The sequence below is a fragment of the Budorcas taxicolor genome, chromosome 14 (genome assembly GCF_023091745.1).
Source record: "Budorcas taxicolor isolate Tak-1 chromosome 14, Takin1.1, whole genome shotgun sequence".
NCBI classification, from domain to species: domain Eukaryota; kingdom Metazoa; phylum Chordata; class Mammalia; order Artiodactyla; family Bovidae; genus Budorcas; species Budorcas taxicolor.
In genome coordinates this window covers 80,015,873-80,037,494 of record NC_068923.1, presented here as the reverse complement: position 1 = coordinate 80,037,494, position 21,622 = coordinate 80,015,873, and the positions used below count along the sequence as shown (strand labels likewise).

The following is a 21,622-nucleotide window of genomic DNA, read 5'->3' as shown; positions in this document are numbered from 1 at the left end:
CAATACTCCCAACTTCTCTCATTCCTTTGTGTCTTCTTGCCAACAGAATGGAGGTGGCACGCAGAAACAAAGGTTTCTATCTACCAACAGCTGTCTTCCACTGCACATGCAGCTTTGTAACCTTTATATATCTGTACCCAGAAATCAAAATCTTTCCATTTGAACACAACTGTAGAAAACCAGGATGATTTTAAGACTTTCATTATAAACTCCACCCTGGCACCAATTTTTAGAGTCTTTCCAACTCTGAAGACCCGTGTGCATTGAATATTCTCACAGTGTACTCTGTCAGAGACAGTTTTTACTGATGTTTTCTTAGGAGCATCGTTCTCAGGTATGGAGAGAACCGCAGAAAGGCATTTACAAGAGTCGCACTGACTCAGATAGGTGGCAGCTTTATTGACATCAGGCCATGAAAGAAGAATGGGCAATCATTTCTATATGGACAAAGGGGGATGAATAAATTAGGACTGACGAGTAAACACGAGTAAGATTCAAAATTACACCTCCCAGAAGAAGTGTCAATATTAGTTTGAGTTGCAAAACAAGGTAGATGCAGAGAGTGGTATTCTTTATAGCTACATACGGAAGCTGTGACTACACATGCACAAAGATAAAATTACAAACTCCAAGATAAGGAACCAATCATATATGAATGTGGTTGTACTTTTAAGGTTTCTAGGCAAGTGGTATTAAATTATAATTTTCTGAAGGGCAAAATCATGACTCATGGGGAAGGTACAAGGCAAGTCAGGAGAGAAATTAGGATATTAAGAGGTGGATGGTAGATGCTGAAGACAAGTCCAATTTTATACACACACACACACACACACACGTGTTTTTCTATGTATAGAGAGAGACACATATTGATATATACACATACATTTACATTAATATGTGTGTGTCTGTGTATAAAATTTGCTTTTCTTTTCCCCTCAACAGTCTTCATAACTGGGGACCATACAGGGAGAAGGCAGAAGACCAGCCCTTATGTTGGTGACCACCTTGCCCAGTGCTTTTAGAGTAATCATGGATAAAATCATAGACGGGATCCATGAGTTACTGAACTTTGGAGAAGAAACATGAATGTGATTATTCCTTTAAGGTTTAAGGTTGTAGATGGGTGGTATTAACTTATAACTTTCTAAAAGGTAAAATCATGATTCGCATGCAAATGAAAAATGAATGCATGTCATGTCCAAGATTTTATTCAATTCATTCATTAATATGAGAATCAGTAAGATATTCACACTAATTCAAAGAACATTTGAGAAACTGAGTGTGTGTGATTTAATAAATATTAACCTAAGATTCCCTAGATAAAAACTTGTTAACTGGTTAATGTTTTAGAGGCCAATAAAGTGTAACCTTCAGAACTAACTGTTCTATGGGACAGAAATAATTTTCAACTCTACTAGACTAAATATCTATGAGTTAACATAAAACATCACTAAGTCTGGGACCTTTAATCAGTAGTAAGCAACGAGTCAAACTAAGTACATTGTCCTAGATAGGATGGACTTCGCATGGACTTTGTCCCCGAATGACATTGGAAGTATACGCTACCCACCTTTTTGCTTTATTTTCAAATTGTGGATAATTTCCATAACAGTGGTGAAAAGTAAAGGGGCATATTGAGTAGTACAGAATAGTGTTTAGATCTCAGCTTATACGTGAAATATCCCATGTTTTTGGTAACAAGAATCTTCTTGTCTTTCACCAAGGCAGCAAGTGAGAGGAGAATCCCCAGAAAATAGGATTTACTTAGCAAAATTACTATAGAGTCAGAGAATGCAGTCAGTATATATCTCTACTTTTGCCCCATTAGATGTTTAATAATTCAATCATTTATCCATTCAGTGATCCAACAAACAGTTACTGAGCACTTACTACCTGCCAGGCATTGGGAATTAGAGTGAAAAAGACAAAGCCCTTGCTCTTCCTTTCTAATGGGAAAGCCAGGCAGCAAATAATGAAATCATTATAAGACTAACATAGATTTAGGTAGTAGAAATTGCTATGAAAAGTGAGGGGAAAGAAGCAGGGTAAGGGTGTAATGAATGATCAGAGGGGAGGGGTGGGTTTTAGATGGGATGGTGTTTAGCTCCTGGGAGGCCCTGCAGGGTGTGGCCCAGCGGGAACAGAGGACGTAGTGTCAGGAGAGGTTCTGCCATCCATCTTCTGACGAGTAGTCCCAGGCTGCCTGCGCCCATTGTCGGAACGTGGTTGAGCCTTCACTGTAGCTCATGGCCCAAGATACCTCCAGCTTGAATTTCCATCTTCTTGTCATGAAGCAAAATAGGGATGGGGGACTAGTGCTGAGAGTGGAGCAAACCACACACACACACACAGTTCTCCACCAGGGAAAATAAAACTCTTACATGTGTCCTGGGATAGGGCAGGGAGAGAAGGCGCAGGAAACTGGTTAGGAGCAGAGTGTTCAGGTCAGAGACACCTGGATTTGAATCCTGTCTCTATCACTTACTACCATGGGACTCCAGTTATTTAAGTCAATTTTCCATGTGTCAGTGAGGCATGATAGTCATTCCCTCATGGCGTCACTTGGAAAATTAAATGAAATAAACTCCAAAAAGCCCTAGACACACTGGAAGTCCTCAACAAATAGTTTTGTTCCTGTCATTCCTGCAGTTTGGGAGAGCCTGTAGTGCTATCTTCATGTAGCAGTAATTAATTAGTCTTATTACAGCCATACAGTTCTTCAGCATTATGGGAAGACGAATCATTATCATAGAGTTTGCTACTGCTAAGTCGCTTCAGTCGTGTCTGACTCTGTGCGACCCCATAGACGGCAGCCCACCAGGCTCCCCTGTCCCTGGGATCCTCCACTCCAACACTGGAGTGGGTTGCCATTTCCTTCTCACAGAGTTTAGGTACCTGTGAACTGGAGGTCCTCCAGATATGTGGGTGTTGACCTTTGATCTGTGGTCAAAATTATCGTAGCCACCAATTCAAGTTTTCCAAAGAGATGGAAGGAGGAAGGTCTTAGTGACACTTGAAACCTTTTAGCACATGCTTGGAAATTCCTGGGTGAGAATTTAGAAAGTAAAATTATAATCCTTTTCATGGAGTTTTGATCTGGGATGTTTTTCCAGTTCTGCTCCTGTCCTGTCGTTTCCTTTGTTTTACTGTTCTTTTCTTTTGTAAGTTGCTTCTCTTCTGGAGTGCTAGGGGTTAGGAAGCTATTAATTACCTGCACCTCACTCTATTTTTCAATGAAATTTAATATAGTAAGGATAAAACTGCCCCCTTTGAAAAGAGAGATTAAATGTCTGCAAATTTCACAAATTGATTTTCTAATTGTTTTGGTAATAATGTCTCTTCATCTGATAATGTTGCTGAAAGAAATAATTTTAATTAAACTTTAAATGTAGTTTTATATTTTATCCAAGAGACTAACTATTCTTGCAGGGATAAGTTAAGGCCATAACATTCTTCTCTAACCCCATAATTATTATGATCAGGAAAAGTCTGTAATACATTACACTGTAATTAAATTGCATACCCCAGACTGTTCAAGATCTGTTTATAAAGGAGAAATGGATTTTCCACAGCTGCTTGCCTGTGAGTGCATCCTTCATGAAACATTGCGGCAGTCAATGTATGCCCGGAAGTAACAGATGAATTGAAACTCTGAAAGCTTTCAAATGCCTTTCAAACACTTCTCATAACATGAATTGCTTAATTTGTGTACATGAAAACCCACTGATTACATATGAATGAGTCAACCTACGATAAGAGGGGGCCATGAGAATCTTTGTGTATTTACCACCCATCTCTTCAGAAATTAGCACGTATTCATTTAACCTTGTTCCAATATCCTGCCTGGACCACGGTCATTGATGGGATCGCTCTGTGAAGACTGGAATCTGCTGTGAGCAATGAGGGGCAGGTCAGGTATTTCTTACAATATTCACTGGACCATCTTCACCCAGTCACACAGCTGGAAAATATTTAGTGAGATGAAAGTTTACAGAAAGGGATTCAGAGAGGAGAGAGAAGTGGGGAGAGCCAGAGGAGAAGGGAAAATAATCCAAACCCGGGTCAAGGCGGGGTCACATAGAATAGACCTCACAGCCCAACTGGTTCCTCTTGAAGAATGATCATCAGGCTTCCCTGGTGGCTCTTTATAGAAGCCTCCTGCCAACGCAGAAGACATGGGTTTGATTCCTGGACCAGGAAGATCCCACATGCCACAAAGCACCTAAGCCCATGAGCCACAACTGCTGAGTCTGTGCTCTAGAGTCCAGGCGCCAGCATTACGAAGCCTGTGCACCCTAGAGCTTGTGCTCTGCAACAAGAGAAGCCACCACAATGAGGAGCCCGCGCATCGCAGCTAGGGAGGAGCACACCCCACCTCAGCCCCGCTTTGCTACAACTAGAGGAAAGCCCACCTGGCAACAAAGACCCAGTGCAGCCAAAACTAAGTAAATAAAAATTTAAAAAACACATCAGAACCTTGATTTATTAAATGAAGAGATTTAAATCCTTGAAGTTGTATTTAATCGGTCATGCTGTTGTGAATATGTTGGGTCAACCTTGTGGATACATAATACCTATAACAAAGTATTAACTGAGTGCCTAGTCATCCTCACCAGCGTCTTGAACTTGGGTATCATCAGCCCTGATTCATTCATGAATGAGGAAAACTGAGGCTGGGTGGCCTTGCGTGATTTGCCTGAATTCACCCAAGTTTAAATTTGAACCCAGTCATACCTGATGCTAACCCCTATGTTCTCTCAGCTGTATCTCCCTGTCTAGGTCCAGTTCGTTGACTGAGAAGCTCAAGGACATATCTTCACATCCTTAAATTCCAAACTTCCATCAGAACTAACTTCCTAAAGGTGAACTACCCTGAGCCTGCTGTAGTTTATTTCCAAGGGGTGAATGTTGGCCTTCAAGCAGACTCCTTCCTACCAGCTTTCTATTTCTAAAAACCATATACAATGGAATATTACTCAGACTTAAAAAGAAACACACTTGAGTCAGTTCTAGTGAAGTGGATGAACCTACACAGAGTGAAGTCAGAAAGAGAAAAACAAATATTGTATATTAACTCATAATATATGGAATCTAGAAAGATGGTACTGATGAACCTATTTGGAGGGCAGCAATGCAGACAAAGACATAGAGAATAGACGAATGGACGTGGAGCGGGGGGAGGAAGGAAGAGGGTGGGATACATGGAGAGAGTAAAATGGAAACATATATGTTACCATATGTAAAATAAGATAGCCAATGTGAATTTGCTGAGTGACTCAGGGGATTCAGAGCGGGGCTCTGCAACAGCCTAGAGGGGTGGGATGGGAAGGGTAGTGGGAGGGAGGTTCCAGAGGGAAGGGACAGGTGTACCTATGGCTGATTCATGTTGATGTTTGGCAGAAACCAACACAATTGTTTGTTCAGTACCTCAGTCGTGTCCAACTCTGTGTCCACGGACTGCAGCACACCAAGCTTCCCTGTCCATCACCATCTCCCAGAGCTTGCTCAAACTCATGTCCATTGAGTCAGTGATGCCATACAACCATCTCATCCTCTGTCGTCCCCTTCTCCTCCTGCCTTCAATCTTTCCCAGCATTAGAGTATTTTCCAATGAGTCGGCTCCTTGTATCACGTGGCCAAAGTATTAAAGGTTCAGCTTCAACATCAGTCCTTCCAGTGAATATTCAGGACTGATTTCCTTTAGGATTGACTGGTTGGATCTCCTTGCAGTTCCAGGGTCTCTCGAGAGTCTTCTCCAACACCATAGTTCAAAAGCATCAATTCTTCAGTGCTCAGCCTTCTTTATGGTCCAACTCTCACATCCATACATGACTATGGGAAAAGCCATAGCTTTGACTATATGGACCTTGTTGGCACAGTAATGTCTCTGCTTTTTAATATGCTGTCTAGGTTTATCACAGATTTTCTTCCAAGGAGCAAGCATCTTTCAATTTCATGGCTGCAGTCACTGTCCACAGTGATTTTGGAGCCCAAGAAAATAAAATCTATCACTGTTTCCATTGTTTCAATTATCCTTCAGCTAAAAATAAATTTAATTGTAAAAAAAATAATTTAAAAAAAAAAGAAAAAAATAATTTGATGATTCCCTGTTCAGAACTCACATACCTGTCAAAGACACTGTGCCATTTACCCCTAAGGATAGTTAAGATTTCCCCCATTGCCCCCACCCTGTATTGTCAGGTGCTCTCAGAAACTGAAATGCAGGCTGTCCCTCCATGCTGGTCTCTCCGAGCAGTGGCTGTCACTGATAAAACGTCTCCTTGGAACCACAGAGACAAAGCTGCAAGGCTGCCAGCAAGCCGGCTCTCATATCTCCTGTGGTTATCAGTGTTCTCATTGGTGGTACCAGATCTTCTGGAACTGTTTCAGTTTTGTAAAATATTCATGGGAACGTCAATGGTCTCTGAGGAAATGCTTTCCTTAAGTCACCAGTTTCTAAAGGGAGGCAGCCAAGTTCCCAGCCATCTGGCAGTCAGTTTCGTTCAGTCTGAGACAGAAATGGAATTTCAGAGGGCATGCACAAATATGTCTTGCATCTATTTTTTCAGTAAGGAATTTGGAGCCTTAGTCTGTCACCCACCATGCCGAGTCTTTAGGAAACTAAATGGGAGCAAACCAGCCCTGAGCAAGCCATAGTCTGCCTGTTGGAGTTAAATGTCCTTTCCTGTTTCTGCAGGCTCACAATTGTGACTGACCTATCTAGCTTCAGTGACTTCCATTCTGTGAAATCCTTGATGCCCTCCTTAACACATCCATGAATAAGACATCCATCCACCCCAAGTTAACTGGGATCCAGAGAGCATGTGCTTCTCACCAGCTTTAACTAGATCCAAAATGTCATGATCTCTGTTAAACTGCTTCTTTTTCCTACCAGAGTAAACACGCCGATTTGTCTCTCCTGGGTTGTGCTGTGAGTTCATGGCAGAAGTTGTCTTCTAGTTTAAAAATGGACTGCTGCCCTTTTCACTGTTTGGGGGTTTGGCTATCTTTGTCCACATGCTGGTCAGAGAATTTCAGAGGCTGGGGTATCATTGTCTGGCCCTGATCTTTGTCACTTGTCCCCCAAATTGTACCTCCTCCCCAGCCGTCTCCACATCACCACAGTCGTTCACACAGTTCCAGCTCCACATTTTTCTGGGATGTCTCCCTAAGGTGCAGCTCCAGTCTCCCCATCTTCTTGCCTGTTGCCCCCCCCCCCAGTGGCTCCCCATTTAAGGACTACATTCAGTCTATTTTCAGCCTTATTTAGGACTTTTCATGGATAAATCAGTTGCCAGCTTTATCTGCCTGAAATTAACCCACATCACCCAAACTGGAATGCTCCCATGTTCTGTTCACCTCTCTGCTGACATCCTAAGTGCTTGGGCTAGATACTGTTTCACTACTCCATATCAGTCCTCACCTTTCTCTACCCGATACCGTGCCCTGGGAGGCGAACTCTTACGGACTACCCTCTGGCCTATGATTGGGTTTGGCCAAGGGAGCCCAGTCGGATATGAGAGGCACCAGCGGGGACTAATTCTCTGGCTTCTTTAGACCCGCGCAGCTCCTCTGGTGGCCCTCTCCAGCAGATGGAACCGTAGCTATCGCTGCTTTCTTCTGTGCCTCTGAGGCTGAGAGGTGGTGATGGCCTTCCTTGCAGCTCCTTTAGCATCCCTTACTAGTTTCATTTAACCCTGACCACTCTTTGTAAATAATCCTTTCATTAAATTTTCCCAGTTTTCTCCTTGGAGTGTCCCATCTGTTTCCTACAAAGGCTCTAACTGACACAGCACCCTCAAGCCTCAGTTCACGTATAAAATTTGCTGATTTCATTCATTCGCTTTGCAAATACACATTCATCATCTATTTGCTGTTACATTTTAGGCTTTCTGTGGTTGTTCAGTTGCTAAGTCGTGTCCAACTCTTTGCGAGCCCATGGACTGAAGCCTGCCAGGCCTGCCTGTCCCTCACTATCTCCCTAAGTCTGCCCAAGTTCATGTCCATTGAGTCGGTGATGCCATCCAACCATCTCACCTTCTGCCGACCCCTTCTCCTGTTGCCTTCAATCTTTCCCAGCAACGGGGTCTGTTCCAGTGAGTCAGCAGTTCACATCAGGTGGCCAAAGTATTGGAGCTTCAGCTTCAGCTGGTGACAGAGTAGAGAACAAAACAGTGTTCTTGCCTTCAGGGAACTTACAATATAGTGGAGAAAACAAACGCGAAACAGGCAATTCTAAGAAAGAATGGTGACGATTCTAACAGAAGAAGTACGGAGAGCACACAGCAAGGGTACCTAACATAGGGCTCAGGAAAAGTCATTCAACTACTCGAAGTATCCACTGTTTTTTGTCCTTCCGCCACAGCATTCAGTACATTCTGATTGTGTTGTTATTACTTGTGGACACATTTTTGCTGCCTCAACTGCAGAATAAGCTTTTGAGAGCAGAGACTGTCTTTCTCACCTTTATGTCTTAGCCCACTGCTAGAAAGTTGTAGGAACTCAAGTACTTGTCCAGTTGAATTGGATAGAACCTTCTGAATACTTATGAACCTCAGCTCCAGCCCACACACTGAAGGGTGTACATCATTAGGCTGGATAATGGTGAGACTCCGCCCTTTCAGAGCTGTTTGAGAAACAGAAAAGATGTTTTATTAGCTTAGAAAGCAAAAAATCACTGAACAGGAAGAAACCTCCTCAACGCTGGTGAAGGGTTCAATAGGTGTTATCAGCTTAATACACCCTGTTTTGGATATTTGCCGACAGGTATTGGAATCTTTAATTGTCAGAGTTGAGAGCTCAGCTTTCTTTTATGTATTTACTTTGCTTCAGTGGCTTGTGTTATGTTTGATAGCATCATAGTTGAACTCAGTGTGAAATACGAATGAATACAGAGAAATTCGTATCTTACTCCAGAGCACGGAGTTTGGGAAGATAAGCACAGGAAAACCTTGGTACAAAGTTTTTAAAACTTGGGTTGGTGGAAAGAAAACCTGGATAGCATTCCGAGGCAATAGAGGGCTCAAGAACAATGAGACTGTCCACTGCACAGACCAGGAAGGAGAGGAATGGGAGAAGAGAACGATGGCAACGTGGTAGACCAGAAGCTCCTAGACACATCATGCCACCCCCGCCCCCCAAAAAATAATTATTGGGTAAAACGATGACTATCTTCCTATAATACATGGCTTAGTAAGGCAAAGTAAGGGGATTCCTCAGAGGTGAAAGATGAAGTGAGAATCTGTAAGAAGTGAGTAAACTCCAGAGCCTTTGTCTGAGGGTATCTTTGCCCATCCTTGTTTTCCTAGAGCATGAATTTTAAAGAGCAGTGAGTGCTTCTGGGACAGGAGACAAAACTTAGGATCCTAGTGTCCTTTATTGATTAACTTTAGATAAATATGTAAGCTGTTGAGATATCAATCATTTGAGATCTCCAGTGAGAGAACTGATATAAAGTGTGTAACTTCCAAACAAGAAGAGTTGGGGAGGTGGCGGAGGAATAATAGGAGGGGGAAAAAAAATTTACACAAGGAGAGCAAGAAAGGAAAGGAAAAAACAACAGAAAACAAATAAACAAATAGAAAGCAAAAATTGAGATGGTATAAATGAGTCCAACTTAACGATAATCAGAATCTACATTAATGAATTATAACCTCCAGTTAAAACCAAAGATTATTAGACTAGTTTTTAAAATTGAACTTTATTCATAAGAGAATTCCCTAAAAATATAAGGACAGAGGCAGACTGCAAATAAATTGATGGGAAAAGGCACAAAAAGAATGAGGTAAGGAAAGGAGGTTGTTATTAAATATTAGGAAAACTAGACTTCAAGACAAAAAGCCTTACTACAAATGGCAAGGATGACCACATATTAATAAAGATGTTCAATTTATTAATACCAGAAAGATGTGATTCCAAGTTTGTGTGCTCCTACACACATAAACTTTCAGTTCAGTTCAGTTCAGTTGCTCAGTCGTGTCCAACTCTTTGCAACCCATTGAATCACAGCACACCAGGCCTCCCTGTCCATCACCAACACCCAGAGTTCACTCAGACTCATGTCCATCAAGTCCGTGATGCCATCCAGCCATCTCATCCTCTGTCATCCCCTTCTCCTCCTGCCCCCAATCCCTGCCAGCATCAGAGTCTTTTCCAATGAGTCAACTCTTCGCATGAGGTGGCCAAAGTACTGGAGTTTCAGCTTTAGCATCATTCCTTCCAAAGAAATCCCAGGGTTAATCTCCTTCAGAATGGACTGGTTGGATCTCCTTGCAGTCCAAGGGACTCTCAAGAGTCTTCTCCAACACCACAGTTCAAAAGCGTCGATTCTTTGGCGCTCAGCTTTCTTCACAGTCCAACTCTCACATCCATACATGACCACAGGAAAAACCATAGCCTTGACTAGATGGAACTTAGTCAGCAAAGTAATATCTCTGCTTTTGAATATGCTATCTAGGTTGGTCATAACTTTTCTTCCAAGGAGTAAGCATCTTTTAATTTCATGGCTGCCATCACCATCTGCAGTGATTTTGGAGCCCCAAAAAATAAAGTCTAACACTGTTTCCACTGTTTCCCATCTATTTCCCATGAAGTGATGGGACCAGAGGCCATGATTTTCGTTTTCTGAATGTTGAGCTTTAAGCCAACTTTTTCACTCTCCTCTTTCACTTTCATCAAGAGGCTTTTTCATTCCTCTTCACTTTCTGCCATAAGGGTGGTGTCATCTGCATATCTGAGGTTATTGATATTTCTCCCGGCAATCTTAATTCCAGCTTGTGTTTCTTCTAGTCCAGCATTTCTCATGATGTACTCTGCATAGAAGTTAAATAAGCAGGATGACAATATACAACCTTGACGTACTCCTTTTCCTATTTGGAACCAGTCTGTTGTTCCATGTCCAGTTCTAACTGTTGCTTCCTGACCTGCATACAGATTTCTCAAGAGGCAGGTCAGGTGGTCTGGTATTCTCATCTCTTTCAGAATTTTCCACAGTTTATTGTGATCCACACAGTCAAAGGCTTTGGCATAGTCAATAAAGCAGAAGTAGATGTTTTTCTGGAACTCTCTTGCTTTTTCCATGATCCAGCAGATGCTGGCAATTTGATCTCTGGTTCCTCTGCCTTTTCTAAAAACCAGCTTGAACATCTGGAAGTTCACAGTTCACATGTTGCTTAAGCCTGGCTTGGAGAATTTTGAGCATTACTCTACTAGCATGTGAGATGAGTGCAATTGTGTGGTAGTTTGAGCATTCTTTGGCATTGCCTTTCTTTGGAATTGGAATGAAAACTGACCTTTTCCAGTCCTGTGGCCACTGCTGAGTTTTCCAAATTTTCTGGCATATTGAGTGCAGCACTTTCACAGCATCATCTTTTAGAATTTGAAATAGCTCAACTGGAATTCCATCACCTCCACTAGCTTTGTTCATAATGATGCTTCCTAGGGCCCACTTGACTTCACATTCCAGGATATCTGGCTCTTGGTCGTGAAGATAATTTTTGTACAATTCTTCTGTGTATTCTTGCCACCTCTTCTAATATCTTCTGCTTCTATTAGGTCCATACCATTTCTGTCCTTTATCGAGCCCATCTTTGCATGAAATGTTCACTTGGTATCTCTAATTTTCTTGAAGAGATCTCTAGTCTTTCCCATTCTATTGTTTTCCTCTATTTCTTTGCATTGATCGCTGAGGAAGGCTTTCTTATCTCTCCTTGCTATTCTTTGGAACTCTGCATTCATATGCTTATATCTTTCCTTTTCTCCTTTGCAAAATCAATTCTGATTCTAAGTGGATGAAAAATTTAAAAATGAAAAGCAAAACTTTAAAAGTTTTAGACTAGGACCCTAGGAACTATTTTTTGTGATATGAAGGTAAGGAAGGATTTCTTAAACAACAGAAAAAAGTAAAAATCATAAAGGAAAGTGTTCATAAATTCAACTATATTAAGAGTAAGAGCATCTATTCATCTAAATGCATGCTAAACAGAATGAAAAGAGTCACAAGCTGGGAAATGATTTATATAAACTGACCACCAACAAAAGGTTAGTATCTAAAATATACCAAGAACTCCTACAAACCAATAAGAAAAGGCAAATCGATTGAAAATAGGCAAGGGGCATGAACAGGCATTTCATGGAAAAGAAATGACCAAAAAATGCATATATAAAAACATAATCTCATTAATAATTTTAAAAATTAAAATCATATGAGATAATATTTCACATCCACTAGATAAGCAGAAACTAACAACACTGAGTGCTAAAGAAGATGTGAAGCAAGAGGAAGACTCATATACTAACAATGGGAGGATAAACCGAAAAGGAATACATTTTGGAAATACATGATGAAATTAAACATATGCATGCTCTCTAGCCCAACAATTCCACCCCTACGTTTAAAGCCTGGAGGGTGTTGATTATATTTATTTGGAAAAACTATGAAGAAAAGCAAGGAGTGGCTAACACACAGCAGAACAGGATAGTGGGTCCCTCTGGAGAGAGGAAGGATCCATGGGGTTGTGAGAAGGAGCTCATAAAATGGGCTTTAAAGGTAATGGTGATGCCTTTTTTGCATTGAATCATGGGCATATGTGAACTTTTATATTGTCACCCTTTATAATATACATTTTTGTTCTATACAATCTTATGTATGTATGGTATATATTTTAATTAAATGGTAAGTAAATAAATAATTAGGCCTGAGGCAAAAGAACCTGCAGAGTGGGCCCAGTAGGTTCTGAAGGATGACTAGGAGGTGTGAAGATTCCCTGAGGCTCTGATCCATAACTAAACTAGATGAACGCCTCACTAGAGTGAGAAAGCGAAAGTCGCTCAGCTGTCTCCGACTTTTTGCGACCCCATGGACTATACAGCCCATGGAATTCTCCAGGCCAGAGTACTGGAGTAGGTAGCCTTTCCCTTCTCCAGGGGATCTTCCCACCCCAGGGATCAAACCCAGGTCTCCTGCATTGTAGGCAGATTCTTTACCAGCTGAGCCACCATTCCTTGAGGCTCTGATCCATGACCAAACTAGAAAAAGACCTCACTGGAGTAAGAAGAAAGTTCTTAAGGGTGGTAGAGACTCCTGTTGGTGGGGCTTGCTGGGAAATTTCATGGGAAGTGACTGAATGACTTGAGAAAAAAAATCTTGAGCAAAGGAGTACTGACTTTCTTTTGTATCCAGGGATGTACACAATTTGCACTCTGCTGATACAAAAAAAAAAAAAAATACATATATTGTCCTTTTATAAATAGAGGGGACATTTGCATCACTTGCTTTTCAAACAAAGTTTATTTTCCTTCCCATAGCAGGAAGTTCAGAATTAGGCAATGTAGAGCTTACTCGGTGGGCTTGCAATATTTTCTAAACCCAGTCTCTTTCTGTGTTTCCACCTTGCCATTTTTAGTGTGGAGGCTTTTTGCCCCCTGCAGTTCTAAACTTCTCATCTCTTTTAATTCAGCACGAGGGCATTTCCTGACTCTTGTCAACCAAGTTAAGGCTTTCCTAGAACTCCCCCATGCCTGCCACTCATATCAGAGTTGTCAGAATGATGCCATACTGCCATTTCCTGCTGCAAGGGAGGCAGGGAATGTCATTATTTTGCCATCACAGCCTGTCCAATAGGAGCAAGGAAGAGGGCCAGTGGTATCTGAACAGCTATTCAGCAATGTCTGTCAAAATACTTCATTAAGATTTCTTCCTCTTTTCTCCCCAGGAGCCAGTCTGCTTGATGACCTGTATAAATATTTCTCCTTCCATCACTCCCATGGAGACACCATGACCGTCATGGATCCAAAGCAGATGAATGTTGCTGCCGCTGTTTGGGCCGTCGTCTCTTACGTCGTTGCAGACTTGGAAGAAATGCTGCCCAGGTCTTAGCAAGAAAAAGAGAGAGGGCACTTTTGTCCTTTCTGGCCAGGAGTCCTGGGTCTGCAGCTTTAGGAAGCTCCTTTTCACCCGACAACTTTATTAATCATTTACAAAGCACAACAATTTTTCTTAATTTCTGACATTATCTTTCTTGATACTTTCCAAATTCTGTTTTCCTAGTGTAAAAAATAATCCCACATAGAATCAAATCAAATCCCACCCCCATATAGAATCAAAATATGGTAGAGATCCCAGTGGGGGCATTTCTTTATACCACTTACTAAAAATATTGTTTCTATTTCAGAAGTAAATACTGGATAAAGCTTTGGAAGACCTCTGGCTTTTATGCATGTATTTATGAACATTAAATCAAATATAGTGACACCAATTTTTTGTTCTAAGTTATTCATTGAAAGGTAGAGGAATACACAATTGTAGTATGGTCTTAATTGAACATATGCAGGCATCTGACTTTCTAATTGATACACTTTGATATTATTAGAATTTTTTAATGAGGTATGAAATTTTTTAATTAATAGAAAAAAATGTTACCACTTGAGGAAAAAATCAAGTATGTACAATCCAATTTCCTTATTAAAGATCTACCATGAGCAAATGATAATATTATTTTACATTTATGTTTTATATATTTCATATAATATATCTATGAAGTTGGAGCTTATTCATATTTTGCTGATAACAAAACTGAGGCTCATAGGGGAAGACTCTGTGCTACCACTGCAGAGTGTATGGGTTCAACCCCTGGTCAGGGAACTAAGATCCCATATTCAGTGCAGCGTGGTCAAAAAGAAAAAATATTGAGGCTCATAGAAGCTAAATCATATTCACAGAGCAAAACACTTATCCTCATCTAGTCTGAGAATAATCTCTACTATTCTTTCACACACAATGTCCAATATTCAATTTAAAAAATTACAAGACACACCCCAAAATACAAGAAAAACTCATTGTCAAGAGTTAAAGCAATTAAGAAAACCAGACAAAGCAGCATCATATTTCCAGATATTGGAAATATCAGAGAGCAACGTTAACATAACTATGGCTAATATGTTAAAATCTAGTAGGAAAATGGGACTATATACATGAACAGAAGGAGAATTTCAACAGAAATATGAAAACTATAAAACAGCATCAAATGCAAATACTAAAATAAAGTACACAACATCAGAGATGGGTAATTTCCTTTTTGGGCTCATCAGCAGAATGGATAAGGCTGAGAAAAGAATCAATGACCTTGACAATAGGTCAATAAAAATTATCCAAACTAAAACACGAAGAGAAGGAAAAGTGAAGGAAAGCTAACACCAGAATGAATCACCCCAGAGTGTGAACTAATATGTATATGGCCTAATATACATGTAATTTGTTATCAAATGGTCTAATATACATATAACTAAATTCTTGGAAGGAAAAAACAAAGTATCAGTTTTATTAATGGTAATAATTAAAAAGATCCTTCATTCCTGGCAAGGTAGCTGACTGGTCCTCTGACTGATCCTTACACTGAACGCAAAATGCTGGATGACGTCTGAGAAACACATTTTAAAACATATGAATTAACTGATTAAAAGATAAAGACCATGAGACCCAAAATTAAGTAAAGACATGAACCAAGGTGATATAGAGCACATTGAGCTTTCTTTTGAACTTAAATTCTGTTTTCACTTTAGTGGCTTGGGGACTCAGCAAAGTCCATAGCCTGCCATATTAGGGATACTAGACAACCTCAATGAAACTGAGACCCCCAAAGGACTACGCAGGTTTGATACCTTATCCAGAAAGATCCCACCTTGCCGCACTACTAAGCGCATGCGCCACAGCTATTGAGCCTGTGCCCTAGAGCCCAGGAGCTAGAGTCCCCACGCTGCAATGGCTGAAGCCTGAGCCTAGAGCCTAGAGCCAGCGCTTCACAAGACAAGCCGCTGCAGTGAGGAGCCTGCGCACCGCAGCAAGGAGTCTGCACACCGCAGCAAGGAGTGGCCCCGCTCATCGCAAGCAGAGAAAAGCCCGAGCAGCAAAGAGTACTCAGCACAGCGAAAAATAAGTCAGTAAATAAAATTATACATTAAAAATAACTCTGAGAACCATAAGAAACATTACCGTTTTAAGTGCTGAGTGGAGAGTCCAGAGAAATTCCCACAGATTAAGTTACAATAACTATTAACTCCCAGTAAAAAAAATAAAATAAAATAGGAATCATAGCATTCTGAGCAAGAGCAGTACAAAAAAGAAAACAGCAAAATTAATTCACAATATCCTTTGATACTGGAATGTTTAAATTGATTTTCAAATCTATGTCTATAATGTTTAAGGAAGTAAAGAGAAGGGATTGAAAGTAGAAGAGAAAGCAAAGGGATATAATAAGTGACCAAGTGTATTGTAAAAAAAAAAAAAAAAGCATTGAACTTCTATTTCTATTGAAAACAAATAGAACTTCTATTCTATAGAAGTGTAAACTATAGTAAATGAAATTTAAAAATTAGAGGACCAGCATAACTGCAGATAAGAGAATTCATGAACTTAAAGAAAATAGTGAAGAAATTAATGATAATTCATCATCAAAAGAAAAAGATATGGAAAATATGAATGAGGTTAAAAATATGAAAGCTAGTGTTATATGGTCTAATTTATGTTTAATCAGGGCTCCAGAAAAGAGGAAGACAGAATCATCTGAATAATAAATGAAAATTTTCCAGAAATAAATATACCAGTCCACAGAATCTAGAAACTCAATGAATCCTAAAAAGAATAAACAAGAAATCTGCAATGACATGTTATAGAGAAACTACAGACCACAAAAGATACAGGGAAAAGTCATGTAAAATCCTAAATCCATTTATGATAAAAATTAAAGAGGACATCCTTACCTGATGAAAAACTCCTACCAAAAAAAGAAAAAGTTAAAATATCACAATTACCAAGCACTTTCCTTTAATATAAGGAATAAGGCATGAGTGCTTACTGGAGTCATGTGTAGTCAATGGTTTCTTAGATGTCCTGGCCACTATAGAAAGGCAGGGAGGGCAAAGTCAATGAGAAAAAGCAAGAAACTTTTTATCTATAGATAAACATGATTGACTATGTAGAAAATTCAAAGGAACCTACAAAAAAATCAAAACTAAAAACAAAATTTAGAAGTTTTAGAGAAAAAATTAACAGATATAATGAGAAGCATGTTCATACATATGCTTAGAAAATGCCACCAAATCTATATTATTTATATTAGTATCTAATAAAATATCTAGAAACAAATTTTACAAAAAGATGTTCAGGTTTCTTTTAGGGAGAAAATCGTAAAACTCCATTCATATATTTTAGTGAAAGTGTTAGTCGTCCCCAACTCTTTGTAGCCCCATGGACTGTAGCCCACCAGGCTCCTCTGTCCATGGAATTCTCCAGGCAAAAATACTGGAGTGGGTTCTCATTCCGGTCTCCAGGGAATCCTCCCAACCCAAGGATTGAACTCCAGTCTCCTGCACTGCAGGCAGATTCTTTACTGTCTGGCCCTCCAGGGAAGCCCTCATGTATATTAAGACAGAACTAAATAATTAGATAAATATGCCATGTTTAAGATTTGGAAGACTCAGTAGTAAAGATGTCTATTCTCCCCAAATTTATCTATAGAATCAATGCAATCTCAATCAAAATTCACAATAAGATTTTTTTGGTTTGAGTTCTTAATCTTGGTTTGTTGTTTTTTTTGTTTACAACCTGATTTTAAAATGTAATCGAATGACAGAAGACTAACAATAGCCAGCATTCCTGAAAAAGAAAGTGAAAGTAAGGGATCAAAGTAGCCATCAATGTGATTTCCAAACATTTTTATTTTCTTTCTCGGTAAGATTGTACCTTCTTGACCCCTGTAATTTAGTACCACCATGTGTTTTTGACAAAGAAATAGGAGCAGGAGTGGTTACCTCTGGGTGAAAATTTTAAGACCCAGTGCATGATTTTGGTAGACTCTTTCTTCCCTCATCATAATTAAGGACAATGTTCCCAAGAGTGCCTGCTCCAGGAACCTCTTTCCTGAGTGACGATGAGGCATGACCCAATTTCCAGTCTACCCATGACGGACATGATGTATGTACAAGAAATAAATCTTTATTATATACAGACGTGGATAATTTGTGAGGTTTTATTATCATAGCTTTCTCTGACTCCTTATCGGATGTAGTATTTCAGATGACATGGCTTTAGCACACGGGTAGAGAAATAGACCAATGGAACAGAATAGAGAGTCTAGATCCAAAGCCGCACATTCATGAAGACTTGGTTTATGGCCAGGCTGGTAGAGAAGATCAGCAAAAGAGACAAATAAAGAAAAGACTTCTCAGACAATTCTAGAACAGTTGTCTAATAAGTCAACAATTCGATTCCCACTTCATACCTCTTCTCTAGCATCTTGTTGAGAATAGATTGAAACAAGTGATTAAAGCACTTGCCTGATTTAAAGGCACAGTCCCCTGAGAAATATCTGAAAGCACCAAAAAGCGTGCACAGGGCATAGCAGCTTCAATAAATGTCCTCTGACTGGGGGACATCAGCTCCTTCAATCTGATGGCAAATCCATTTCTCAGTTTCCATTCCTCTGTTCTCTGCTTTGAGGAAATGACAGAAACAAGATGAAAAGTCCCATCAGAGCCATGTCAAGAGAGAGCTAACCTGAACACCAGCAGGAAAGTCCTGGCATTCTCTTGAGGCTTAGGCAGGATATATGGGAAGCTGCCAGTGAGGGAGGTCTCCACAGTTGTGCTTTAGGTGGTCCCATTTGTGTCCCATTTGTATCCCATCTTCACAAAAGGAGACAGAAGCCATAAATGGAGACCTGGGCTGGAGGTTGCTACAAGGTTGCCAGCTGCTACCCCAGCGGCCCTCCAGAGACACAGGAGGATCTCTTGACTGGTCAGGCAGTTTACAAAGTGGTGTCTTCCACCTCACTCCAAAACCCAGGCATCCTCAGATTCATGCTGGATTGAGAAATATACCACATCCTCCTTCTTTAGCCAGGCTTTGTGAGGTGGAATTCTGAGAGCATTATTCTAGGCTAATTTTATCTAACTCCTAGAACTAACCTCTCTGAGTGCTCTATTGATGCCCCATTAATTACGAGGCTTTCCTCTCTGACTGGAGGAGCAAACCGTCAGATGATTTCGGAGCTCTCTCTTCTATTCCTTTTAGCTGGCTGCTTCTCCCGCCTCTGATGGTTTTCTCCTATGCATGCATGGATCCGTGCTCAGCTGGGGAGGGCTGGGGGGCCCCCCCGAAGCTCTCCAGCGTCTCACTCTGCGAGGCGCTCCCTCCCTGAGACTGTGTCCTGAGAGCTCACACTGCCGGGGCCTCCCTGGACGTTCGGATTCCGCTCTTCGACCCACTGTGGTTCCCGGCTCTACTTAGGCTTTCCTTTCCTGAAGTGCGACCTCAAGGTGAACTAGTGCCATTTAGGACTCATTTCAGTCACTTTCTGTATCTCGGGCATGATTGCCCTTCATTTCCTGATGTGTAGTGTCTTAAAAACTATTGTTTATATATTTTATTTGAATTTTTAATTACTTCATACCTAAAACTAAGTCTAATCCCTGTTACCCCTACTTGGTCAGAAATGAGTATCAAGTCATTAGTTTTTATCCAGTGTATACACTCATTTTCTTTTTACATTTTGAACCTTTCTTTTCTCACTGCTTGATTCCAATTTGGAAAAGTAGTTTCTTAGAGATTTCACAAATTGTCCAAAGACTGAACTAAAATTCATGGCATCTCTGCATTATCAGAGTCCAAAGATAATCTAATGGTTTACCTGGTAATTATCTTTAGCTTCAGGATTATTTTCTAGAAAGACTATATCATATACATGGATATATACATTTACATATATATATTTGCATATAATATGTAATATTATATATAAATAGAGTGCAAGAGGTGGTGCAGTGGTAAAAATCCACCTGCTAATGCAGGAGATATGAGAGACCTGGGTTCAGTCCCTGGGTTGGGAAGATCCCCTGGAGTAGGAAATGGCAAACCACTCCAGTATTCTTACCTGGATAATCCTACAGACAGAGGAGGTTGGCGGGCTACAGGCTATGGGGTCGCAAAGAGTTGGATATGATGGAGCTCAACGAAGGACTGATGGCCACCTGATGCAAAGAAGTGACTCATTGGAAAAGACCCTGATGCTGGGAAAGTTTGAAGGCGGGAGGAGAAGGGGATGACAGAGGATGAGATGGTTGGATGGCATCATTAACTCAACGGACACGAGTTTGAGTAAACTGCAGGAGTTGATGATGGACAAGGGAGGCCAGTATGCTGCAGTCCATGGGATCACAAAGAGCTGAACACGACTGAGCAACTGAACTGAACTGAGCACAGCAGCAGAATAAATACCTTACACTATATATTTAATATACAAGTATATTCCCTTCATGGATTATTGCCTTGTCATGGTGAAGGGGCTTGCTTAGCTCAATGAAGCTATGATCCATGCTGTGCAAGGCCACCCAAGACAGACTGATCATAGTGAAGAATTTTGACAAGACATAGTTCACGGGAGAAGGAAATGGCAACCCACTCCAGTATTCTTGCCTGGAGAACCCCACAAACAGTTTAAAAAGGTAAAAAAACATGACACCAGAAGAAGAGCCATCCAGGTCAGAAGGTGTCCAATATTGCTACTGGAAAAGAGCAGAGGGCAATTACCAATAGCTCCAGTAAGAATGAAGCAGCTTGGCCAAAGTGGAAATGATGCTCAGCTGTGGATGTGTCTGGTGGTGAAAGTATAGTCCGATGCTGTAAAGAACAGTATTACATAGGAACTTGGATGATTAGGTCCATGAGTCAAAGTAAATTGGATGTACTCAAGCAGGAAATGGCAAGATTGAACATCAAGATCTTAGGAATTGGTGAACTAAAATTGATGGGATGGGAGAATTTAATTCAGATGATCATTATATCTACTCCCATGGACAGGAATACCTTAGAAGAAATGGAGTAGCCTCAAGTTAACAAAAGAGTCTGAAATGCAGTACTGGGATGCAAACTCAAAAAAAAAAAAAAAAAAAACCAGAATGATATTGGTTTGTTTCCAAGACAAACCATTTAACATCACAGCAAGTCCAAGTCAGTGCCCCAACCACTGATGCCAAAGAAGCTGAAGTTGACCAGTTCAATGAATACCTACAGCATCTTCTAGCATTAACATGAAAAATAGATGTTCTTTTCATCACAGGGGATGGAATACAAAAGTAGAAAGTCAAGAGGTACTCAGAATAACAGGAAAGTTTGGCCTTAGAGTACAAAATGAAGCAGGGCAAAGGCTAACAGAGTTTTGTCAAGAGAACATGCTGGTCACAGCAAACACCCTTTTCAACAACCCAAGAGATGACTCCACACATGTACATCACCAAATGGTCAATACCAAAATCAGATTGACATGTTCTTTGCAGGCAAAGGTGAAGAAGCTCTAAAGAGTCAGTTAAAAGAAGACCTGGAGCTGACTGTGACTCAGATCATCAGCTCCTTATTGCAAAACTCAGGCTTAAATTAAAGAAAGCCACTCAGCCATTCAGGTATGACCTAGATCAAATCCCTCATGATTATAAGTGGAAGTGACAAAACAATAGAAGGGATTAGATCTGGTAGAAAGAGTGCCTGAAGAACTATGAACAGAGGTCCATAAAACTGTACAGGAGGCAGTGACCAAACCATCCCAAAGAACAAGAAATGCAAGAAGGCAAGTGG

At 40.5% G+C, this 21,622-nt stretch overlaps 1 protein-coding gene across 1 annotated transcript in view; it reads left to right on the top strand.

The window, feature by feature from the left end:
• Positions 1–14,188, top strand: part of CPQ (carboxypeptidase Q) — a 565,709-nt gene extending 551,521 nt beyond the window's left edge. The window contains exon 8 of the mRNA XM_052651954.1: positions 13,713–14,188. Within this exon, the coding sequence (XP_052507914.1) occupies positions 13,713–13,876 (164 nt within the window). The 3' untranslated portion in view covers positions 13,877–14,188. The remainder of the gene's footprint in view (positions 1–13,712) is intronic.
• The last annotated feature ends 7,434 nt before the right edge of the window (positions 14,189–21,622 follow it).